Source organism: Oncorhynchus tshawytscha, linkage group LG09 (genome assembly GCF_018296145.1).
Source record: "Oncorhynchus tshawytscha isolate Ot180627B linkage group LG09, Otsh_v2.0, whole genome shotgun sequence".
Lineage (NCBI taxonomy): Eukaryota > Metazoa > Chordata > Actinopteri > Salmoniformes > Salmonidae > Oncorhynchus > Oncorhynchus tshawytscha.
In genome coordinates this window covers 8,337,277-8,359,830 of record NC_056437.1, presented here as the reverse complement: position 1 = coordinate 8,359,830, position 22,554 = coordinate 8,337,277, and the positions used below count along the sequence as shown (strand labels likewise).

The 22,554-nt window shown below is 46.0% G+C and overlaps 1 protein-coding gene across 4 annotated transcripts in view; it reads left to right on the top strand.

Moving 5' to 3' along the window:
- Window positions 1–22,554, top strand: part of ptpn13 (protein tyrosine phosphatase non-receptor type 13) — a 148,253-nt gene that overhangs the window by 110,323 nt on the left and 15,376 nt on the right. The window contains exons 21-36 of one of the 4 annotated variants that reach the window (XM_042326447.1): window positions 813–922; window positions 3,705–3,794; window positions 4,228–4,335; window positions 6,610–6,741; window positions 9,319–9,809; window positions 10,379–10,516; window positions 12,994–13,087; window positions 13,987–14,072; window positions 15,799–15,952; window positions 16,237–16,469; window positions 16,643–16,741; window positions 16,927–17,139; window positions 17,338–17,525; window positions 20,017–20,179; window positions 21,774–21,929; window positions 22,187–22,358. In XM_042326447.1, the coding sequence (XP_042182381.1) occupies window positions 813–922; window positions 3,705–3,794; window positions 4,228–4,335; window positions 6,610–6,741; window positions 9,319–9,809; window positions 10,379–10,516; window positions 12,994–13,087; window positions 13,987–14,072; window positions 15,799–15,952; window positions 16,237–16,469; window positions 16,643–16,741; window positions 16,927–17,139; window positions 17,338–17,525; window positions 20,017–20,179; window positions 21,774–21,929; window positions 22,187–22,358 (2,627 nt within the window). Of the gene's footprint in view, window positions 1–809; window positions 923–3,704; window positions 3,795–4,227; window positions 4,336–6,609; window positions 6,742–9,318; window positions 9,810–10,378; window positions 10,517–12,993; window positions 13,088–13,986; window positions 14,073–15,798; window positions 15,953–16,236; window positions 16,470–16,642; window positions 16,742–16,926; window positions 17,140–17,337; window positions 17,526–20,016; window positions 20,180–21,773; window positions 21,930–22,186; window positions 22,359–22,554 lie in introns of all 4 variants that reach the window. The other 3 variants (XM_042326448.1, XM_042326446.1, XM_042326449.1) reach the window with 3 other exon arrangements.

Below are 22,554 nucleotides of genomic sequence, written 5' to 3'. Positions count from 1 at the left end.
AATCTATCAAATTTATGATGGAATAAACTGTTTCCAATACCAGAGAAAAACAACACGGAGCGTGCAGTCGATTTTTTTTTTTTTCTCCCTGGATTGATTGTGCTCGGGGTTTCACCCGACAAATCAGTTCTGTTATACTCACAGACATTATTTTAACAGTTTTAGAAACTTTAGAGTTTTCTGTCCAAAACATATCCTAGCTTCTGGGCCTGAGTAACAGGCTGTTTACTTTGGGCAGGGCTTTCCTACCTTCAGCACCAAAGCAGACTATTTTTTTTACTATGTTAATATATCTTCATTCCTTTGTCAGTGGATCAGTGAGTGTTCTAGTCTATGTCTAGTCATGCCTTTAATTAGCCCTCTAGGGGAGGAGAGGCGAGGGAGGGCCTTTCTGGTTCAGTGCTGAGTTGACAGTACTTTGTCTTCCCTCTTATCTTTCTCCCACCAGATTTTGTTTTGAGGCTTTTTGGAATGGAAAGACGTTCTGCTCTGTTCTTATTAAAAAGGTGTTTGGTTCTGACCCATAGACTAGAACAGGGCTTCATATTAACATCATGTTCATTTGTGAAGAGGATTGTTGTATTCAGCCACAGTCTCTGTTGTTTTTGCTTCCAGACAGATTAACTACCATCTGAATATGGTAGTTAGTTCTAGCCTAAGACTTTCTCTTTTAATACAGCAGTATAGTTTGGGCTGTCCCAGACCAGTAACAAAAAGATCATACTCTGCTCTGTAGGGGCTCTGTAGAAGGGTGTTAATGCTCTTTCTCCTTCCTTTCTCTCTCTCCCTCCTCTCTCTCTCCTCAACAGAAGGTTTGGCTCGTCAGCATCGCACGGCAGCACCGCCTGGAGTCTTAAGAGCTTCCAGAAAGAGTCTGACTCCTCCTCCTCCGTGGAAGAGACGGGACATGCTGATGTCGTAGGTCAGTCTTTTTCTGGTTGCTATGAGACATGCTGTGCTTGTCTTTCTGTTTTTTGTTGTTTGCTTTGACATTGGCCTTGGCAGTACCAACACTGTCTGTCTGTGTGAACATTGTCCAACTTGTATTGTCTAGTAACTATGTGAGGATGTTTCTTGTATTCAGGTAGGCATACTTGTTTGTTCCCTTTCCAGGTGTGAGCTCTGACTGGCGTCAGCGCCTGTCTCTCTGACAGCGCCCGTCTCTTTATAGTGCACTACTACCATATTCCCTTTATAGTGCACTACTACCCTATTCTCTTTATAGTCCACGACTACCCTATTCCCTTTAGTCCACGACTACCCTATTCCCTTTAGTCCACTACTAACCTATTCCCTTTATAGTGCACTACTACTCTATACCCTTTATAGTGCACTACTACTCTATACCCTTTATAATGCACTACTACCCTATTCTCTTTAGTCCACTACTACCCTATTCCCTATAGTGCACTACTACCCTATTCCCTTTATAGTGCACTATAAAGGGAATAGGTTCGCCATTTGGGACACTTGTCGGTCTCGTGCGTATGGGTTTTTAGCTGTATTTAGCCTCAGTTATATAGGTGTAAGTAACTGCAAGAACACTAAGTCTCATTGGTAGAGTTCCATAACTCTGGCTTCTGTTCCCCATGTGTGGCCAAAATGGAACCATATTCCCTATATAGTGCACTAAATTGGACCAGGGCTCCCCAGTTGAACAGCCTCATGCTTGGCACCAGAATGTATCGTGACCTTTTACCCTAGTTTAGCCTGTGTTATCTCGCTCCCATTAGCCACTGGCCCACACACACACACACACACACACACACACACTGCTTCTGTTGTGCTGGATGACAGTGATATATAGATGTGCTAAAGCGATCAGTCTGTTTAAACCTCTTCAATGCGTCATACATACAGGCTGCTCCCAGTTATTTCACCAGTCTCTGTGATACACCAGAGAGAATGCCTACAGACACACACCCACAACAGATAATGCTGTCCATTCACACTTCATGTTATTAATCATGTGGGTCATTTATCTGGCGGAGTGATGTGCTCACCATAGTGTGTTTTTAATCATGTGGGTCATTTATCTGGCGGAGTGATGTGCTCACCATAGTGTGTTATTAATCATGTGGGTCATTTATCTGGCGGAGTGATGTGCTCACCATAGTGTGTTTTTAATCATGTGGGTCATTTATCTGGCGGAGTGATGTGCTCACCATAGTGTGTTTTTAATCATGTGGGTCATTTATCTGGCGGAGTGATGTGCTCACCATAGTGTGTTTTTAATCATGTGGGTCATTTATCTGGCGGAGTGATGTGCTCACCATAGTGTGTTTTTAATCATGTGGGTCATTTATCTGGCGGAGTGATGTGCTCACCATAGTGTGTTATTAGGTTACCCAGGGTCCAGCAACACACATCTTCTTATTCAACATGTTATGGTCAGTAGGACAGGAAATCCTCAGTCAACTTAATACAACCTTGATGTTTTCATTTGATAGTGGTACTGTTTAAATGTACATCACGCTCTAGCGACTCCTTGTGGCGGGCCGGGCGCCTGCAGGTCATCGGTTGAACGGTGTTTCCTCAGACACATTGGTGCGTCCAGTTTAAGCGAGCCAGGGTTCAGAAGCGCGACTTGGAGGGTCATGTTACAGAGGACGCATGACTTAACCTTTCGCCTCTCCCGAGCCCGTTTGGGAGTTGCAGTGATGACACGAGATCGTTATCATGAAAATTGGGGAGAAAAAGGACGGTATTATTATTATTATTATTGTTCTTATTGATATTATTATAATAATAATAATAATAATAATAATAATAATAATAATAATAATAATAATAAAAACATCAGATTTGTGATGATGACATGCAAGAGATCTGTCATTCCTTCATTGCTATGATCATTGAGCTTCTGAAGAAGATCACCCTCCTCCTTACTTTCTGTGCCCCCCCCTGAATGTACTGGTAAAGTTACCAGGTAGTTAGCTAGCTAGCAATGAAGTAACACGACTGAACAAATGGTGTAAGTAACTGCAACAAGATCAGCATGACCAGAGTTCTGCCCCACTACTCTCTGAAACCCTGTTGTAGACGGAGACAGCAGGTTAGTATGAACAGAGCAACAGACCAGAGTTCTGTCCCCCTACTATCTGAAACCCTGTTGTAGACAGACAGCAGGTTAGTATGAACAGAGCAACAGACCAGAGTTCTGCCCCTCTACTATCTGAAACCCTGTTGTAGACAGAGACAGCAAGACAGCAGGTTAGTATGAACAGAGCAACAGACCAGAGTTCTGCCCCCCTACTCTCTGAAACCCTGTTGTAGACAGAGAGACAATGAAGTAACGCGACTGAACAAATGGTTAACTATGTCAACGCGAGAGCAGTTTTAGAACATGCGGTCATGGCGATCTGCGACAGGAAGCAGAGGATGTTGTACCCATAATATGGGTCAGCTCATTTGACCTGATTTGTTATCTGGGATTGTTTTTTCCTTCATAGTCACACAGTGCTCTCCAAATAAAACTCCTGGTCACACAGCAAAATATTTAGTCGCATATGTGACCAAATTGGTTGTACTTTAGAGCCCTGAGTACCATTTTAGTCATTTAGCAGACGTACTTATCCAGAACGACTTACAGTAGTGAGTGCATTCATTTTCCTACTACATACATGAGCTAGTTTTCGGTAGCTTTATATACACACTTCTGTAAAGCTAAGTAAATGCTTCTCCTTGGATGGCGTTTTACCAAGGTTCCCTGAAGACGACGCTGAATGCCTTGCCTTCCCCAGAGAGAGAGATTACCACGGTCAATCTGAAGAAAGATGTGAAGTCTGGCCTGGGTGAGTTCCCCTCTTACTCTGTGGTGTAGCTTAGATTGTTGGGACGGGTTTGACAGATTGGGAAGCAATAGATCCATGGGAACCGCAATAGAGCCGGCTGAGTTGATACAGAGACACTGATAAATGGTTGAGGTTAGTCCCACTGCTTTCAGAAGGGTTTTCAGGCCTAGAGCAGGTGCACTGCATAGAAGTCATAGAAGACTCTGACAAAGAAGACTCTGACAAAAACAGCCTCATTTAGTGCAACTACCACGCCACAACATTTAGCTGTGATGGATGGACCTCCAACATGGGGGAAACACTATTGGGCTACAGTACCTTCGGGAAAGTATACAGACCCCTTGACTTTTTCCACACTTTGTTATGTTACAGGGGCAGAACTCTGGTATGTTGCTCTGTTCATACTAACCTGCTGTCTCTCTTTCTACAACAGGGTTTCAGGTAGTAGGGGGGCAGAACTCTGGTCATGTTGATCTTGGCACCTTCATCAGCTCCATAACTCCTGGGGGTCCTGCTGATATCAACGGCTGCCTCAAGCCAGGTCAGTGAGAAAACAATGTATTGTATTATAATAATAATAATATAGTGTGATAATAGTGTGTAATAATAGTCTGTAATAATAATGTAGTGTGTGATGATAATGATGATAATAATAATGTTGTGTGTGATAATAATAATAATGTAGTGTGATGATAATAATAATAATAATGTGTGTGATAATAATAATGTAATATAATAATAATCATCATCATAATCATAATGTAGTGTGTAATGTAGTGTAGTAATAATAATAATAATAATAATAATAATAATAATGTGTGTGATAATAATGTAGTGTGTAATATAGTGTAATAATAATAATAATGTAGTGTGTAATGTAGTGATAATAATAATAATAATAATAATAATAATAATAATAATAATGGAGTGTGATAATAATGTAGTGTGTGATAATAATAATAATAATAATAATAATAATAATAATGGGTGTGATAATAATGTAGTGTGTAATGTAGTGTGATAATAATAATAATGTAGTGTGTAATGTAGTGTGATAATAATAATGTAGTGTGATAATAATAATGTAGTGTGTGATAATAATAATGTAATGTGTGATAATAATAATGTAATGTGTGTGATAATAATGTGAGAATAATAATGTAACGTGTGTGATAATAATAATGTGTGATAATAATAATAATAATAATAATTGTAATAATAATAATGTAGTGTGATAATAATAATGTGTGATAATAATAATGCAGTGTGATAATAATAATGTAGTGTAATAATAATGTAGTGTGTGATAATAGTAATGTAGTGTAATAATAATGTGTGAGAATAATAATGTAGTGTGATAATAATAATAATAATAATGTTTGTAATAATAATAATGTAGTGTGATAATAATGTGTTATAATAATAATGTAGTGTGTGATAATACTAATGTGTGAGAATAATAATGTAGTGTGATAATAATAATGTTTGTAATAATAATGTGTGATAATAATAATGTAGTGTGTGATAATAATAATGTAGTGTGTGATAATAATAATGTAGTGTGTGATAATAATAATGTAGTGTGATAATAATGTAGTGAATAATAATGTAGTGTCTACTACTACTAATAATAATAATGTAATGTGTATTATAGTAATAATTTATGTATTGAATAATAATGTATTGTATAATATAGCATCATTTACAAAATGCACTTAATGTCTAAAATGTATTGCACCATGTCTTTGAAACCAAGCCAAAGGGTCTGCTCGTACTTGTGTAATACACACTACACCTGCTCCTTCTTGTGTAATATACACAACATGACCAAGAGTATGTAGACACCTGCTCGTCCTACATCTTATTCCAAAATCATGGGCATTAATATGGAGTTGGTCCCCTCCCTTTGCTGCTATAACAGCCTTCACTCTTCCGGAAAGGCTTTCCACTAGATGTTGGAACATTGCTGCGGGGACTTGCTTCCATTCAGACACGAGCATTAGTGAGTTCGGGCACTGATGTTGGGCGATTAGGCCTGGCTCACAGTAGGCGTTCCAATTCATCCCAAAGTTGTTCGATGGGGTTGCGGTCAGGCCTCTGTGCAGGCCAGTCAACTTGTAGTTGACCGGGGCAGCTCCAGTAGAGCAGAAATTTGACGAACTGACTGTTATTATTGTAGAATAATAGTGAAGACATCAAAACTATGAAATAACACATGGAATCGTGTAGTAACTAAAAAAAAGTGTTAAACAAATCAAAATATATTTGAGATTCAGATGGACTTTGCCCTATTTGGTAAAAGACCATCTTCTGTATACCAACCCTACCTTGTCACAACACAACTTATTGGCTCAAACGCATTAAGAAGGAAAGTAATTCCACAGATCAACGTTGCAGAAGGCACACCTGTTAATTGAAATGCATTCCAGGTGACTACCTCATGAAGCTGGTTGAGAAATGGCCAAGAGTGTGCAAAGCTGTCATCAAGGCAAAAAGGGTGGCTATTTGTAGAATGTCAAATATAAAATATATTTTGATTTGTTTAACACTTTGAAAAAAAATTATTACTACATGATTCCATATGTGTTATTTTATAGTTTTGATGTCTTCACTATTATTCTACATTGTAGAAAATAGTAAAATAAAGAAAAACCCTTGAATGAGTAGGTGTTCTAAAACTTTTCACTGTAGTGTGTGTGTGTGTGTGTAGTGTGTGTGTAGAGAGCCATATCTGAATTGTGTGGAATAGATGACTCCAGACAGATTGCTCCAGTATGTGCCTTGACAGTGCCAGTGTGTGTGTTGTGTTCTGCAGGGGACCGTCTAATCTCTGTGAATGAGGTGAACCTACAGGGCCTTCCCCACACCTCTGCCTCCGAGGTCCTGCAGAGCGCCCCCGATGATGTCACGCTGGTGGTGTCTCAACCCAGAGAGAGGCTTTATGAAGGTAGTTTATAGGCAGTTATTAGCAGCTATGTCTTACATTATAATGCATTATAATGCATCTCTCACAGGCCAGAGAAATGCTCTTTGTATCTATTTATGTAGTTATTATAGATGTTTGAGTAGTTATAAGCACCTCTTGTTGTGCATTATATTCCATTAGTGCTGAGAGATTAGTGCTTTAAGGCGATTTCGGTTCAAACAGTTTTAGATGATTTATTTAACATTAACATTAAATGCATAATGAAATAATGACTCTTCCCCTCTGATCCGTCGGTCTGAGCCGGGAAAAACGCAATGGATTATGGTCGTTATAGTTAATTAGCACGTTTCTGCGTCTGAACTAAGTTGAATATTTGCTTAATGAATTCTCTCGTGAGTGACTGGCTGGGGTTAGCGCTGGGTCTGACTGGCTGGGGTTAGCGCTGGGTCTGACTGGCTGGCGTTAGCGCTGGGTCTGACTGGCTGGCGTTAGCGCTGGGTCTGACTGGCTGGCGTTAGCGCTGGGGCGTCTGACTGGCTGGGGTTAGCGCTGGGTCTGACTGGCTGGGGTTAGCGCTGGGTCTGACTGGCTGGCGTTAGCGCTGGGTCTGACTGGCTGGGGTTAGCGCTGGCGGTCTGACCCGCTGGGGTTAGCGCTGGGTCTGACCCGCTGGGGTTAGCGCTGGGTCTGACTGGCTGGGGTTAGCGCTGGGTCTGACTGGCTGGCTGGGGTTAGCGCTCGGTCTGACTGGCTGGGGTTAGCGCTGGGTCTGACTGGCTGGGGTTAGCGCTGGGTCTGACTGGCTGGGGTTAGAGCTGGGGTCTGACTGGCTGGGGTTAGAGCTGGGGTCTGACTGGCTGGCTGGGGTTAGAGCTGGGGTCTGACTGGCTGGCGTTAGGCTGGGGTTAGCTGGGGTCTGACTGGCTGGCGTTAGCTGCTGGGGTCTGACTGGCTGGCGTTAGCGCTGGGTCTGACTGGCTGGCGTTAGAGCTGGGTCTGACTGGCTGGCGTTAGAGCTGGGTCTGACTGGCTGGCGTTAGCGCTGGGGTTAGCGCTGACTGGCTCTGACTGGCTGGCGTTAGCGCTGGGGTCTGGCTGGGGTTAGCGCTGGGGTCTGGCTGGGGTTTAGCGCTGGGTCTGACTGGCTGGCGTTAGCTGCTTAGGGGGTCTGACTGGCTGGCGTTCTGAGCGCTAGGGGTCTGGCTGGCTGGCTGGGGTCTGAGGCTGCTTAGGCTGGGGTCTGACTGGCTGGGGTTAGCGCTGGGGTCTGACTGGCTGGCGTTAGCGCTGGGTCTGACTGGCTGGGGTCTGACTGGCTGGGGTTAGGGTCTGACTGGGGTTAGCGCTGGGTCTGACTGGCTGGCTGACTGGCTGGCGTTAGAGCTGGGGTCTGACTGGCTGGCGTTAGAGCTGGGTCTGACTGGCTGGCGTTAGCGCTGGGGTCTGACTGGCTGGCGTTAGCGCTGGGTCTGACTGGCTGGTGTTAGCGCTGGGTCTGACTGGCTGGGGTGGGGTACTGCTGGCGTTAGCTGGGTCTGACTGGCTGGCGTTAGCTGCTTAGCGCTGGGTCTGACTGGCTGGCGTTAGCGCTGGGTCTGACTGGCTGGCGTTAGGCTGGGGCGTTAGCGCTGGGGTCTGACTGGCTGGCGGGTTAGCGCTAGGGGGTCTGACTGGCTGGCGCTGGGGTCTGACTGGCTGGCGTTAGCTGGGTCTGACTGGCTGGCGTTAGCGCTAGGGTCTGACTGGCTGGCGTTAGCGCTGGGTCTGACTGGCTGGCGTTAGCGCTGGGTCTGACTGGCTGGCGTTAGCGCTGGGTCTGACTGGCTGGCGTTAGCGCTGGGGTTGAGCTGGCGTTAGCGCTGGGGTCTGACTGGCTGGCGTTAGCGCTGGTCTGACTGGCTGGCGTCTGACTGGCTGGCGTTAGCGCTGGGGTCTGACTGGCTGGGGTTAGCGCTGGGTCTGACTGGCTGGCGTTAGCGCTGGGTCTGACTGGCTGGCGTTAGCGCTGGGTCTGACTGGCTGGCGTTAGCGCTGGGGTCTGACTGGCTGGCGTTAGCGCTGGGGTCTGACTGGCTGGGGTCTGACTGGCTGGGCATTAGCGCTGGGGTCTGACTGGCTGGCGTTAGCGCTGGGGTCTGACTGGCTGGCGTTAGCGCTGGGGTCTGACTGGCTGGCGTTAGCGCTGGGGTCTGACTGGCTGGCGTTAGCGCTGGGGTCTGACTGGCTGGCGTTAGCGCTGGGGTCTGACTGGCTGGCGTTAGCGCTGGGGTCTGACTGGCTGGCGTTAGCGCTGGGGTCTGACTGGCTGGCGTTAGCGCTGGGGTCTGACTGGCTGGCGTTAGCGCTGGGGTCTGACTGGCTGGCGTTAGCGCTGGGGTCTGACTGGCTGGCGTTAGCGCTGGGGTCTGACTGGCTGGGGGGGTTAGCGCTGGGGTCTGACTGGCTGGGGTTAGCGCTGGGGTCTGACTGGCTGGGGTTAGCGCTGAGTCTGACTGGCTGGCGTTAGCGCTGGGTTTAGAGGCACTATAAGCGCCTATGTCACGCTTTATAATCCGTAGCAGTGCATTCATAACCACTATTCCTGTCTGTCTCCTCTAGAGCCTCCGTCAGGGTTTGTTTATAAACCCCAGGCTCCTCTGGTGGTCTCCGGACAGCGACGACAGGACCTGGACTTTGAGTCTTCAATTGAGGAACAGGAGGCAGGAACAGGCTCCCCCAGCCCTCCTCTCCCCACCACCACCCCGTCTGTCTCCACTGTCCCACGCCAGAGCAGCCTCCGCTCGCAGGACTCCAGGGCCGAGAGAACCAATGCACCTCTCCAGATCCCCGTCAACGGCACCCACCCCCATCGCACCCTGCCCACTGAAGCTGCCTCAGTACCCGTATCCATACTCCATCACCAGGATCGAACCAACAACATCGCCTTGACCTTCGACCCACTCAAAGCGTCTCCACCAGCTTTGCCACCCAAAACCAGGAAAGCTAAGATCCCTGAGGTCCCTAAAGACCCAGACTATTCAGATAGAGGGGACTCTGAAATGGATGAGGAGACGTACTCTAGTAGTCAAGAGAAACCAAAGTTTAAAAAGGTAGGTAGGGGCCGGTGTTTTTTCTGACAAAACTTTAACAAGAGTTCAACAGGTGCCAGCTCTGTTTCAGTTACCTGTAATGGAGAGTTTTTCTCTGGTGGTGTTTTGGTGCTTTTGACATGTCTGGTAGTCAGTAGGCTACAAGATCAAATTCAAGAGCAACATGTACAGCGAATAATGTTGAACATCTTGTGTATCACCTGAAGACTATCTGAGAAACAGTCCCTAGTATTTAGTCATATGTTTGTAGGTATCCTCAAGGTAGACTATACAATACCACTACAAAGATGCATGTAGTTAACAAACAACCACTCAAATGCTTGATGTTTTTTTACAAACTAATTGCATGTTTTGTTTAATCATGTCTGGCTACATGTCATTGCATTTAGAATTTTAACAAATGCAATAGTGTTATAGTATGGCTGCATCTTTTGATCTTTTCCTATGTTATACCTCCTATACCAATTCCTCCCCCTCCTCTAAAACGACTTCCTGTTATTCTCTCCTGCATGTCTGTTGCCTGGCAACAACCCCAATGTTCCATTTACTGCCATGTTCTCTGTTTGCAGGAGTTAACTCCTCCTCTCCCCAACGGCAGCATGGGAGGGTTAAGTGGCAATGTCCCAGGGGTCAGTAGTCTCTCTCCTGGAGATCTGTTTGTCGTTGAGCTGTCTAAAAAGGACAGCAGCTTGGGCATAAGTGTCACGGTACTGTTACTGAGTGTACTGTTTCTGGTACTGTTCTGAGGTTCTCTCATTTTTGTTTTTGGGGGGGGTTCTTTCCTCATGACTGGTGTATGTGTTTTCCTGTAGCTCTGCTGCCTAGTGTTGCTCTGCTGCCTGGCGTCGTCGGTCTGCTGCTTGACTTTCATTGTGGGATTTGTAGATTGCTTTGCGTCTCTGCATGCAAATGTTCTCAAACAGACCTGTTGAATGGATGACGATTCATGGTGACACTGGCGCTGTAGGTACAGATTACAGAAGTATCATTTGACCCACCAGTTTAATCTTGGTTTTACTAATGCCTGCGTAGATGTTGTGTCACTGCCTGCTTGACCACTTTGATTTGCTGAAGTGACCAGCAGTGTAATTTCCCCTGTGAATGAGTGGTATTATTATTGTTAGTGTCTTTCAACTTGAGTCATGTGGTCTATCATGGTGATACGTCATGTTAACAACACCACTTAGATAAATCTGATCTGTATAATACAAACCAACTAATAACCCCATAGACCGGTAGTCTGTGGAAGACGTGAATACAGCATTATGCTCCCTCTGTCTGGTTGACTGTAGTGCATACAGCATTATGCTCCCTCTGTCTGGTTGACTGTAGAGAATACAGCATTATGCTCACTCTGTCTGGTTGACTGTAGTGCATACAGCATTATGCTCACTCTGTCTGGTTGACTGTAGTGCATACAGCATTATGCTCCCTCTGTCTGATTGACTGTAGAGAATACAGCATTATGCTCCCTCTGTCTGGTTGACTGTAGTGCATACAGCATTATGCTCCCTCTGTCTGGTTGACTGTAGTGCATACAGCATTATGCTCCCTCTGTCTGGTTGACTGTAGTGCATACAGCATTATTATGCTGGTTGACTGTAGTGCATACAGCATTATGCTCCCTCTGTCTGGTTGCATTATGCTGTCTGGTTGACTGTAGTGCATACAGCATTAGCATTATGCTCCCTCTGTCTGGTTGACTGTGAATACAGCATTATGCATGGTTATGAATACAGCATTATGCTCCCTCTGTCTGGTTGACTGTAGAGAATACAGCATTATGCTCCCTCTGTCTGGTTGACTACTGAATACAGCATTATGCTCCCTCTGTCTGGTTGACTCCCTCTGTCTGGTTGAACTGAATACAGCATTATGCTCCCTCTGTCTGGTTGACTACTGAATACAGCATTATGCTCCCTCTGTCTGGTTGACTGTAGAGAATACAGCATTATGCTCCCTCTGTCTGGTTGACTACTGAATACAGCATTATGCTCCCTCTGTCTGGTTGTCTGTAGAGAATACAGCATTATGCTCCCTCTGTCTGGTTGACTGTAGAGAATACAGCATTATGCTCCCTCTGTCTGGTTGACTACTGAACACAGCAGTATGCTCCCTCTGTCTGGTTGACTGTAGAGAATACAGCATTATGCTCCCTCTGTCTAGTTGACTGTAGAGAATACAGCATTATGCTCCCTCTGTCTAGTTGACTGTAGAGAATACAGCATTATGCTCCCTCTGTCTAGTTGACTGTAGAGAATACAGCATTATACTCCCTCTGTCTGGTTGACTACTGAATACAGCATTATGCTCCCTCTGTCTGGTTGACTGTAGAGAATACAGCATTATACTCCCTCTGTCTGGTTGACTGTAGTGAATACAGCATTATGCTCCCTCTGTCTGGTTGACTGTAGTGAATACAGCATTATGCTCCCTCTGTCTGGTTAACTGTAGAGAATACAGCATTATGCTCCCTCTGTCTGGTTGACTACTGAATACAGCATTATGCTCCCTCTGTCTGGTTGACTGTAGTGAATACAGCATTATGCTCCCTCTGTCTAGTTGACTGTAGAGAATACAGCATTATACTCCCTCTGTCTGGTTGACTACTGAATACAGCATTATGCTCCCTCTGTCTGGTTGACTGTAGTGAATACAGCATTATGCTCCCTCTGTCTGGTTGACTGTAGAGAATACAGCATTTTGCTCCCTCTGTCTGGTTGACTGTAGAGAATACAGCATTTTGCTCCCTCTGTCTGGTTGACTGTAGAGAATACAGCATTATGCTCCCTCTGTCTGGTTGACTACTGAATACAGCATTATGCTCCCTCTGTCTGGTTGACTGTAGTGAATACAGCATTATGCTCCCTCTGTCTGGTTGACTGTAGAGAATACAGCATTTTGCTCCCTCTGTCTGGTTGACTGTAGAGAATACAGCATTATGCTCCCTCTGTCTGGTTGACTACTGAATACAGCATTATGCTCCCTCTGTCTGGTTGACTACTGAATACAGCATTATGCTCCCTCTGTCTGGTTGACTGTAGAGAATACAGCATTTTGCTCCCTCTGTCTGGTTGACTACTGAATACAGCATTATGCTCCCTCTGTCTGGTTGACTGTAGTAAATACAGCATTATGCTCCCTCTGTCTGGTTGACTGTAGTGACACGACCTGTTCTCCTCAGGGTGGAGTGAATACCAGTGTGAAGCATGGAGGGGTTTATGTGAAGGCCATCATCCCTAAAGGAGCTGCAGAACTGGACGGAAGGATCCAGAAGGGTAAGCTATAGCACCTAGGTCCTGTTCAGTAAGGCACACCGTAGCAAAACGTTTTAAAACAAGGGTTTCTTTTTGGACATGTCCAGGTAGTCCCTCCGTGTTTCAGTCTGTGTTCCATTTGGTGCCTGATCAACACATCAGTAGTGAGAAAACATTTAGAAATGGGGAGTACTACCTGACCGTGTCCAATAAGAACACAGATTTAAGCTTTCCGTAGCAAAAACCTGTGCCATGGTGTATCCTACTGAACATTACCCTGATGGACTTGCGCCAGCATGGAGGATTCCCAACAAACCTGCCGTGGTATCATGTTGTCAGCACCTCAATGCTTGACTGGTGTTTGCTGAGTCAGACTGTTTTAATACACTGAGTCTACAAAACATTAACAACTCTTTCCAACTCTTTCCATGACATAGACTGACCAGGTGAATCCAGGTGAAAGCTATGATCTCTTGTTGATGCCATTGGTTAAATGTAGATGAAGGGGAGGAGACGGGTTAAAGAATGATTTTTAAGCCTTGAGACAATTAACACACAGATTGTGTATGTGTGCCATTCAGAGGGTAAGTGGGCAAGCAAAAAATATTTATGTTGCCTTTGAACGGGGTATGGTAGTAGGTACCAGGCACACCGGTTTGTGTCAAGAACTGCAAAGCTGCTGGGTTTTTCCAAAATCAAGATTCCCGTGTGTATCGAGAATGCTCCACCACCCAAGGGACATGCAGCATTGGAGTCAACATGGGCCAACATCCCTGTGGAACGCTTTCGACACCTTGTGGAGTCCACGCCTCAACGAACTGAGGCTGTTCTGAGGGACAAAAGGGGATGCAGCTCAATATTAGGAAGGTGTTCCTAATGTTTTGTACACTCAGTGTAATACCCGTCTCTATTGTTACTAGGTGACAGGGTGGTGGCTGTCAATGGGAAGAGTCTGGAAGGAGCTACGCACAAGCAGGCTGTGGAGACCCTCAGAGATACTGGAAAGGTCAGTACAGTCACAGTTGAAGCGATAGTTCACTTTCATCAAGTTTGACCTTATTTCCACTTACCTGTGGTGGTGATTGATTGCCTACTACGGTATGATTTAACCAGACAGTTTTTATAGTCCATTAGCTTGTTTAGCAAGTTCCAGCATCTACAGTGGAAGTCGGAAGTTTACATACACTTAGGTTGGAGTCATTAAAACCTGTTTTTTTTCAACCACTCCACAAATTTCTATAGTTTTGGCAAGTCGGTTAGGTCATCTACTTTGTGCATGACACAAGTAATTTTTCCAACAATTGTTGACAGACAGATTATTTCACCTATAATTCACTGTATCACAATTCAAGTGAGTCAGACGTTTACATACACTAAGTTGACTGTGCCTTTAAACAGCTTGGAAAATTCCAGAAAATTATTTAATGGCTTTAGAAGCTTCTGATAGGCTAATTAACATCATTTGAGTCAATTGGGGGTGTACCTGTGGATGTATTTCAAAGCCTACCTTCAAACTCAGTTCCTCTTTGCTTGACATCATGGGAAAAACAAAAAGAAATCAGCCAAAACCTCAGAAAAAAAACAACAGCAAAGGACCCTGTGAAGATGCTGGAGGAAGAGAGTACAAACGTATCTATATCCACAGTAAGACGAGTCCTATATCCACATAACCTGAAAGGCCGCTCAGGAAGCGAGAAGCCACTGCTCCAAAACCGCCATAAAAAAGCCAGACTACGGTTAGCAAATGCACATGCGGACAAAGATCATACTTTTTGGAGAAATGTCCTCTGGTCTGATGAAACAAAAATAGAACTGTTTGTCCATAATGACCATTGTTATGTTTGGAGTAAAAAGGGGGAGGCTGGCAAGCCAAAGAACACCATCCCAACCATGAAGCACAGGGGTGGCAGCATCATGTTGTGGGGGTGCTTTGCTGCAGGAGGGACTGGTGCACTTCACAAAATAGATGGCATTATGAGGGAGGAGAATTATGTGGATATATTGAAGCAACATCTCAAGACATCAGTCAGGAAGTTAAAGCTTAGTCACAAATGGGTCTTCCAAATGATCAATGACCCCAAGCATACTTCCAAAGTTGTGGCAAAATGGCTTACGGACAACAAAGCCAAGGTATTGGAGTGGCCATCAATAAGCCCTGACCTCAATCCTATAGACAATTTGTGGGCAGAACTGAAAATGCGTGTGTGAGCAAGGAGGTCTACAAACCTGACTCAGTTACACCAGCTCTGTCAGGAGGAATGGGCCAAAATTCACCCAATTTATTGTGGGAAGCTTGTGGAAGGCTACCTGAAACATTTGACCCAAGTTAAACAATTTAAAGGCAATGCTACCAAATACTAATTGAGTGTATGTAAACTTCTGACCCACTGAGAATGTGATGAAAGAAATAAAAGCTGAAATAAATCATTCTCTCTACTATTATTCTGACATTTCACATTCTTAAAATAAAGTGGTAATCCTAAAACAGGGAATTTTTACTTGGATTAAATGTCAGGAATTGTGAAAAAATGAGTTTAAATATATTTGGCTACGGTGTAAGTAAACTTCTGACTTCAACTGTATCTACTATATAGGCTTATGGTGTCTTCTTTCCAATTTGAGACTCCTTGTGCTTTCTGACCAGTGGTGTTACTCTCCGCTCCTCCCCTTCCCCTCCGCTCCTCCCCTTCCCCTCCGCTCCTCCCCTTCTCCTCTGCTCCTCCCCTCTTCAGATGGTCCACTTGCTGTTAGAGAAGGGTCAGCTCCCTGCGGACCGTATCCACGCCCCTCTGACGCCTCAGTGCACGCCTCCCAGCGACCAGCAACAACCGGCGCCAGAGGCTGCTCCGCCTAAAGCCCAGCCAGAGTACATCTTCATCACTGATAGTGAGTGTACAGTACACACACATTAATTCAAACACTCATTACTTTCTTATACGTCACCAGCAGTTGCTAGTCTTTGATGTTCGATTATGACATTGTGCCCTACTGCCGTTGTGCCCTTGAGCAAGGCACTTAAACTGTAATTTGCTCCAGGGGCGTTACTCTGCAGCTGACCCTGTGCTCCTACCAGTATCTCAGGTGTGTGTGTGGTGTCTGAGAGAGTTAGCAGTCATACACATTTATGTTTTTGTTGGACAATAAAGTTTTCTTGTCTTCCTGTCCCCAAGACAATGTATTTGAGGTGCCCTTGCTGAAGAATTCGTCTGGCCTAGGGTTCAGCTTCAGTAGAGAGGAGACCCTCCCTGACCAGAACACTGGTAACGCCTCTGGTAACAGCTTCAGCATGGTCCGGGTTAAGAAGCTTTTCCCTGGGCAACCTGCCGCTGAGAGTGGACGAATCAACGTGGGTGACGTCATCGTCCGTGTCAACCAGACGCCCCTCAAAGGACTCTCGCAGCACGTATGTCACCTTTTTCAATATTGATCAATCAAGTCGAACAATAGGTTATATTAAGGGGTGGGGTTTCAAATGGCTTTTTCAGTTGAAGAACTGACTCCCTTGTATGCCAATATTACATGACTCAACCATTTTCATATTAAATATTCTGTTGTGTTTCTCTGCCCTGCCACTAGGAGGTGATCTCAGCGCTGCGAGGGACCGGCCAGGAGGTCACTCTGCTGCTCTGTAGACCTGACCAGGGTGTCTTACCTGAGATGGACGCCTCTGCTCTGGTGAGGAACTCTACCAGTCAGCAGCACCTCTCACGTGGGCCACAAACTGGGCAAAATGTCTGCTTTTCTCTTATAGTGATGGCATAGGACCATGTATCACTATAAGTGGAGTGCAGTGTATTTTTGATGTTTAGTGAGCTATACACTAATATACTTACGGAGTGTATCTCATTCTCCCTCCCCAGACTCCCATGGCCTCTCCTCGTAAGGAACCAGTAGTCCAGACCCAGCAGCCTGAATCCAGCCTGGCCAGGCCCAGAACAGCCTCTCCTGTGGGGTCTGAGGGGAAGAGGAGCCTGGGACTGGGGCCTGGGCAAATGGAGGAAGCTCTGGACAGGCTGCTCATGAAGTCCCCCAGCCGTCGGGACAGCTACAGCGACAGCACAGATGATGAGGAGGTAACGATTTCATTGATAATTAGTAACTATTGATATCAAGAACCACAATAGGAATGGGTCTGTAAACTATTGAGTTTTTAATGATTTTTAATGTGTGTATTGTTTCACTCGGCTGAGGCAACTGGACATTTTGTCAAATTCATGAATGACTAAACAATGGATTTATTTATCCATTCATTCATTACTTAATTCATTCAGGTGGAGGAGGCCTTCAGCCAATCTCTGGAGCAGGGCCGACAAGCCTGGGATCGTAGTATCTACCAGACCCCCAGCAGTAACCTCACTCTGGAGAGACTCCGCCAGTATGAGACCCCCTGTGAGCTGGATGACACCATCCGCTCTGCCTACTACTCTTCCAACCTGTCACTGTCCAACCTCAGCAAAAGGTCAAGATTATATCCTACTGATGATATTACTCATGTTGTCCTGTTATCCCGGAGCGGGGAGGGCCGGTTATCCCGGAGCGGGGAGGGCCGGTTATCCCGGAGCGGGGAGGGCCTGTTATCCCGGAGCGGGGAGGGCCTGTTATCCCGGAGCGGGGAGGGCCTGTTATCCCGGAGCGGGGAGGGCCTGTTATCCCGGAGCGGGGAGGGCCTGTTATCCCGGAGCGGGGAGGGCCTGTTATCCCGGAGCGGGGAGGGCCTGTTATCCCGGAGCGGGGAGGGCCTGTTATCCCGGAGCGGGGAGGGCCTGTTATCCCGGAGCGGGAGGGCCTGTTATCCCGGAGCGGGGAGGGCCTGTTATCCCGGAGCTAAACAGGGCCATGTTTTTTTATTTATTTATTTGTATTTTCCGAAAGATGAGCTTGAAATGGGGATAATAATAATAAATAAACCTGTTATCCCGGCAGCAGGGAGCTCTTACTGGAGCAAAATGAAGGCAGTTTATACCATTTTAAAACATTACAATACATTCACAGGATTTCACAAGGGCCTGTGTTCCCGGAGGCCCCTAGGGCCTGTTATCCCAGTACACTGGGTCCTCAGGCCCCTTATCCCGGACTAAACATATCTACATACACTGTGTGCCCTATCTCCAACTACATGTTTTTTTATTTTTTTATTTGTATTTTCGAAAGATGAGCTTGAAATGGGGATAATAATAATAAATAAACATTATTTCCTACCACGGCAACAGCTGCTCTTACTGGGGTCCAGCAAAATGAAGGCAGTTTATACCATTTTAAAACATTACAATACATTCACAGATTTCACAACACACTGTGTTCCCTCAGGCCCCTACTCTACCACTACCACATATCTACAGTACACTGTGTGCCCTCAGGCCCCTACTCCACCACTACCACATATCTACAACACACTGTGTGTCCCTCAGGCCCCTACTCCACCACTACCACATATCTACAGTACACTGTGTTCCCTCAGGCCCCTACTCCACCACTACCACATATCTACAACACACTGTGTTCCCTCAGACCCCTACTCCACCACTACCACATATCTACAGTACACTGTGTGCCCTCAGGCCCCTCCTCCACCACTACCACATATCTACAGTACACTGTGTGCCCTCAGGCCCCTACTGCACCACTACCACATATCTACAGTACACTGTGTGCCCTCAGGCCCCTACTGCACCACTACCACATATCTACAACACACTGTGTGCCCTCAGGCCCCTACTCCACCACTACCACATATCTACAACACACTGTGTGCCCTCAGGCCCCTACTCCACCACTACCACATATCTACAGTACACTGTGTGCCCTCAGGCCCCTACTCCACCACTACCACATATCTACAACACACTGTGTGCCCTCAGGCCCCTACACCACCACTACCACATATCTACAGTACTACATCCATGTGTACGTGTGTGTGTGTGTATAGTGCATATGCTATCATGTGTGTGTATGCATTCAACATGTCAATACCTCTCATAAATACAAGTAGTGATGAAGTCGATCTCTCCTCCACTTTGAGCCAGGAGAGGTTGATATGTATATTATTAATGTTAGCTCTCTGTGTACATCCAAGGGCCAGCCGTGCTGCCCTGTTCTGAGCCAAATGCAATTTTCCTAAGTCCCTTTGTGGCACCTGACTGAACAGTAGTCCAGGTGAGACAAAACACCTGAAAGCACCTTGTCTCCCGAGTGGCACAGCATCTCCGTGCAAGAGGTCATCTCTACAGTCCCTGGTTCGAATCCAGGCTGTGCCCACATCCGGCTGTGATTGGGCGGCGCACAATTGGCCCAGTGTCGTCCGGGTTTGGCCGGGGTAGGCTGTCATTTGTAAATAAGAATTTGTTCTTAACTGACTTGCCTCGTTAAATAAAAGAACTAGGGCCTGTAGGACCTGCCTTGTTGATTTTATTGTTGTACCTCCAGGCAAGTCAGTTAAGAACAAATTCTTATTTTCAATGACGGCCTAGGAACAGTGGGTTAACTGCCTGTTCAGGGGCAGAACGACAGATTTGTACCTTGTCAGCTCGGGGGTTTGAACTTGCAACTAGTCCAACTCTCTAACCGCTAGGCTACCCTGCCGCCATGTGTGCCATGATGCTGGTAAGGTAGAGCAGTGCTTTATTATGGACCGACTAGAGTAACCAATGAGAGGTGATATAGTTTCCAGGTCATTAGTACCATAACCAATGAGAGGTGACTCATTGCAGTCAGGTGAAATGTAATGAAAATGTTTTTGTTCTACCTGACAGACAATAATATTGTATGATCTGTTCTACACAAGATATTTCTATGATAACCTTATAGACTAAGAATGCCACCTCAGTTTAACACTGTGCTTCAGCTTCTACTTGCTCTCTGGGGTCTAAACCAGGTTACAGTAAACAACCTTGCGACAACCGTTGGTTTAAAAATCACTTATTTGATGGATTCCTTGTGTTCTATTTCCGCAGGTGTCCCTCCTCCTCCCCTCGGGTCCCTGACCTGACCACCACCCCTCAACCTATGGTATTATCTCCAGAAGCCCCCAGTCCCGACCCCCTGCCTCTCCCTCGACCACCACACTTCAACCACACCCTGACAGACAACAGACAGGACATGGATGAGTTTGTGCTGGTAAGAGCAGGGGAACACTAGGACCTGTCTGAAAGCACAAGTACTTCGACCGTCCTGGTTTCCTCCATTCCTTTCTCTCAAAGCACATTGGAGGAGGTCCAAGGGAACCTCTTATGGGCAGAGGAGGCAAGGATGTAATGTGCATTATCCATGTAATTATGTAACTAAACTCAGCAAAAAAAGAAATGTCCCTTTTTCAGGACCCTGTCTTTCAAATATAATTAGTAAAAATCCAAATAACTTCACAGATCTTCATTGTAAAGGGTTTAAACACTGTTTCCCATGCTTGTTCAATGAACCATAAACAATTAATGAACATGCACCTGTGGGACAGCCGTTAAGACACTAACAGCTTACAGACGGTAGGCAAGTAAGGTCAAAGTTATGAAAACTAGGACACTAAAGAGGCCTTTCTATTGACTCTGAAAAACACAAAAAGAAAGATGCCCAGGGTCCCTGCTCATCTGCGTGAACATGCCTTATGCATGCTGCAAGGACGCATGAGGACTGCAGATGTGGCCAGGGCAATAAATTGCAATGTCCGTACTGAGACGCAGACGGACAGCTGATCGTCCTCGCAGTGGCAGACCACATGTAACACCTGCACAGGTCGGTACATCTGAACAGCACACCTGCAGGGACAGGTACAGGATGGCAACAACAACTGCCTGAGTTACACCAGGAACGCACAATCCCTCCAGTGCTCAGACTGTCCACAATAGGCTGAGAGAGGCTGGACTGAGGGCTTGTAGGCCTGTTGTAAAGGCAGGCCCTCACCAGACATCACCGGCAACAACGTCACCTGCGGGCACAAACCCACCGTCGCTGGACCAGACAGGACTGGCAAAAAGTGCTCTTCACTGATGAGTCACGGTTTTGTCTCACCAGGGGTGATGGTCGGATTTGCGTTTATCGTCGAAGGAATGAGCGTTACACCAAGGCCTGTACTCTGGAGCAGGATCGATTTGGAGGTGGAGGGTCCGTCATGGTCTGGGGCGATGTGTCACAGCATCATCAGACTGAGCTTGTTGTCATTGCAGGCAATCTCAATGCTGTGTGTTACAGGGACGACATCCTCCTCCCTCATGTGGTACCCTTCCTGCAGGCTCATCCCTCCCACATGACAATGCCACCAGTCATACTGCTCGTTCTGTGCGTGATTTCCTGCAAGACAAGAATGTCAGTGTTCTGCCTTGGCCAGCGAAGAGCCCGGATCTCAATCCCATTCCGCTCTTGTGGATCTGTTGGATCGGAGGGTGAGGGCAAGGGTCATTCCCCCCAGAATTTCCGGGAACTTGCAGGTGGCTTGGTGGAAGAGTTGGGTAACATCTCACAGCAAGAACTGGCAGATCTGGTGCAGTCCATGAGGAGGAGATGCACTGCAGTACTTAAACTGAACAAGTGGCCACCAGCTGCATTATCTGTTGTTGAATCTTATGTTCATACAAATATTTACACGTGTTAAGTTTGCTGAAAATAAACGCATTTAACAGTGGGAGGGCGTTTCTTTTTATGCTGAGTTTGTGTAGTATTCAGTTCCTTTTCAGCGCAGTTTGATTCCAACAGCGTTTGTTTACCACTGTCTGTTCATCAGGACGTGGAGCTGAAAGTGTCCCTTGTGAAGTCTGAGAAAGGAAGCCTGGGGTTTACTCTGACCAAAGGGAACGACCTGGGCTGTTACATCCATGACATCATCCAGGACCCTGCCAAGGGAGACGGCAGGCTGCGTCCCGGGGATCGCATGATCATGGTACACATCTGCTGAATGTAGCTACTGAACACTCTCAATCTGGGTTTCCTTGATTCCTCACCTCCTCCAATGTGTTTTAAGGAGGTGAGGAGAGACTTTGGGTCTCCTTCTCCAATGCAGTTTGAGGACACACGGAGAGAGGATACGAGGAATTGAAGACAGACAAATTGATAGTCATGTTTTCATATTCACTGTCATGCTGTATCACAAGCATTTCACCTGTAGCTCTTTACTAACGACCCCCCCCCCCCTTTCAGGTGAACAACAAAGATGTGTCCAACATGGGTCACACTGAGGTGGTGAACCTGGTGAGAGCGGCCCCCAGGGTGGTCGATCTAGTGGTAGGAAGGGTTCTCGAGGCTCCTAAACCCCCTATAGAAGCACACCTGCTGTCGGACATCTCCTTCCAATGTCCTGACCAAACATTAGGTAAGAGAGATATAGAGATCTGTTTACACTGCCTAAAATGATCTATTTAACTCACGTGTATCATCTCAACTGTTGAAAATATCTGTGTTGGTTTGGGGTTATCAACCTCAGCGATGATGATGATGATCATGATTGTAAAGAACTTGTGACATGGACAGAGCTCAAGAAAGCACGATATGTAAAAGGGTGTTAGATT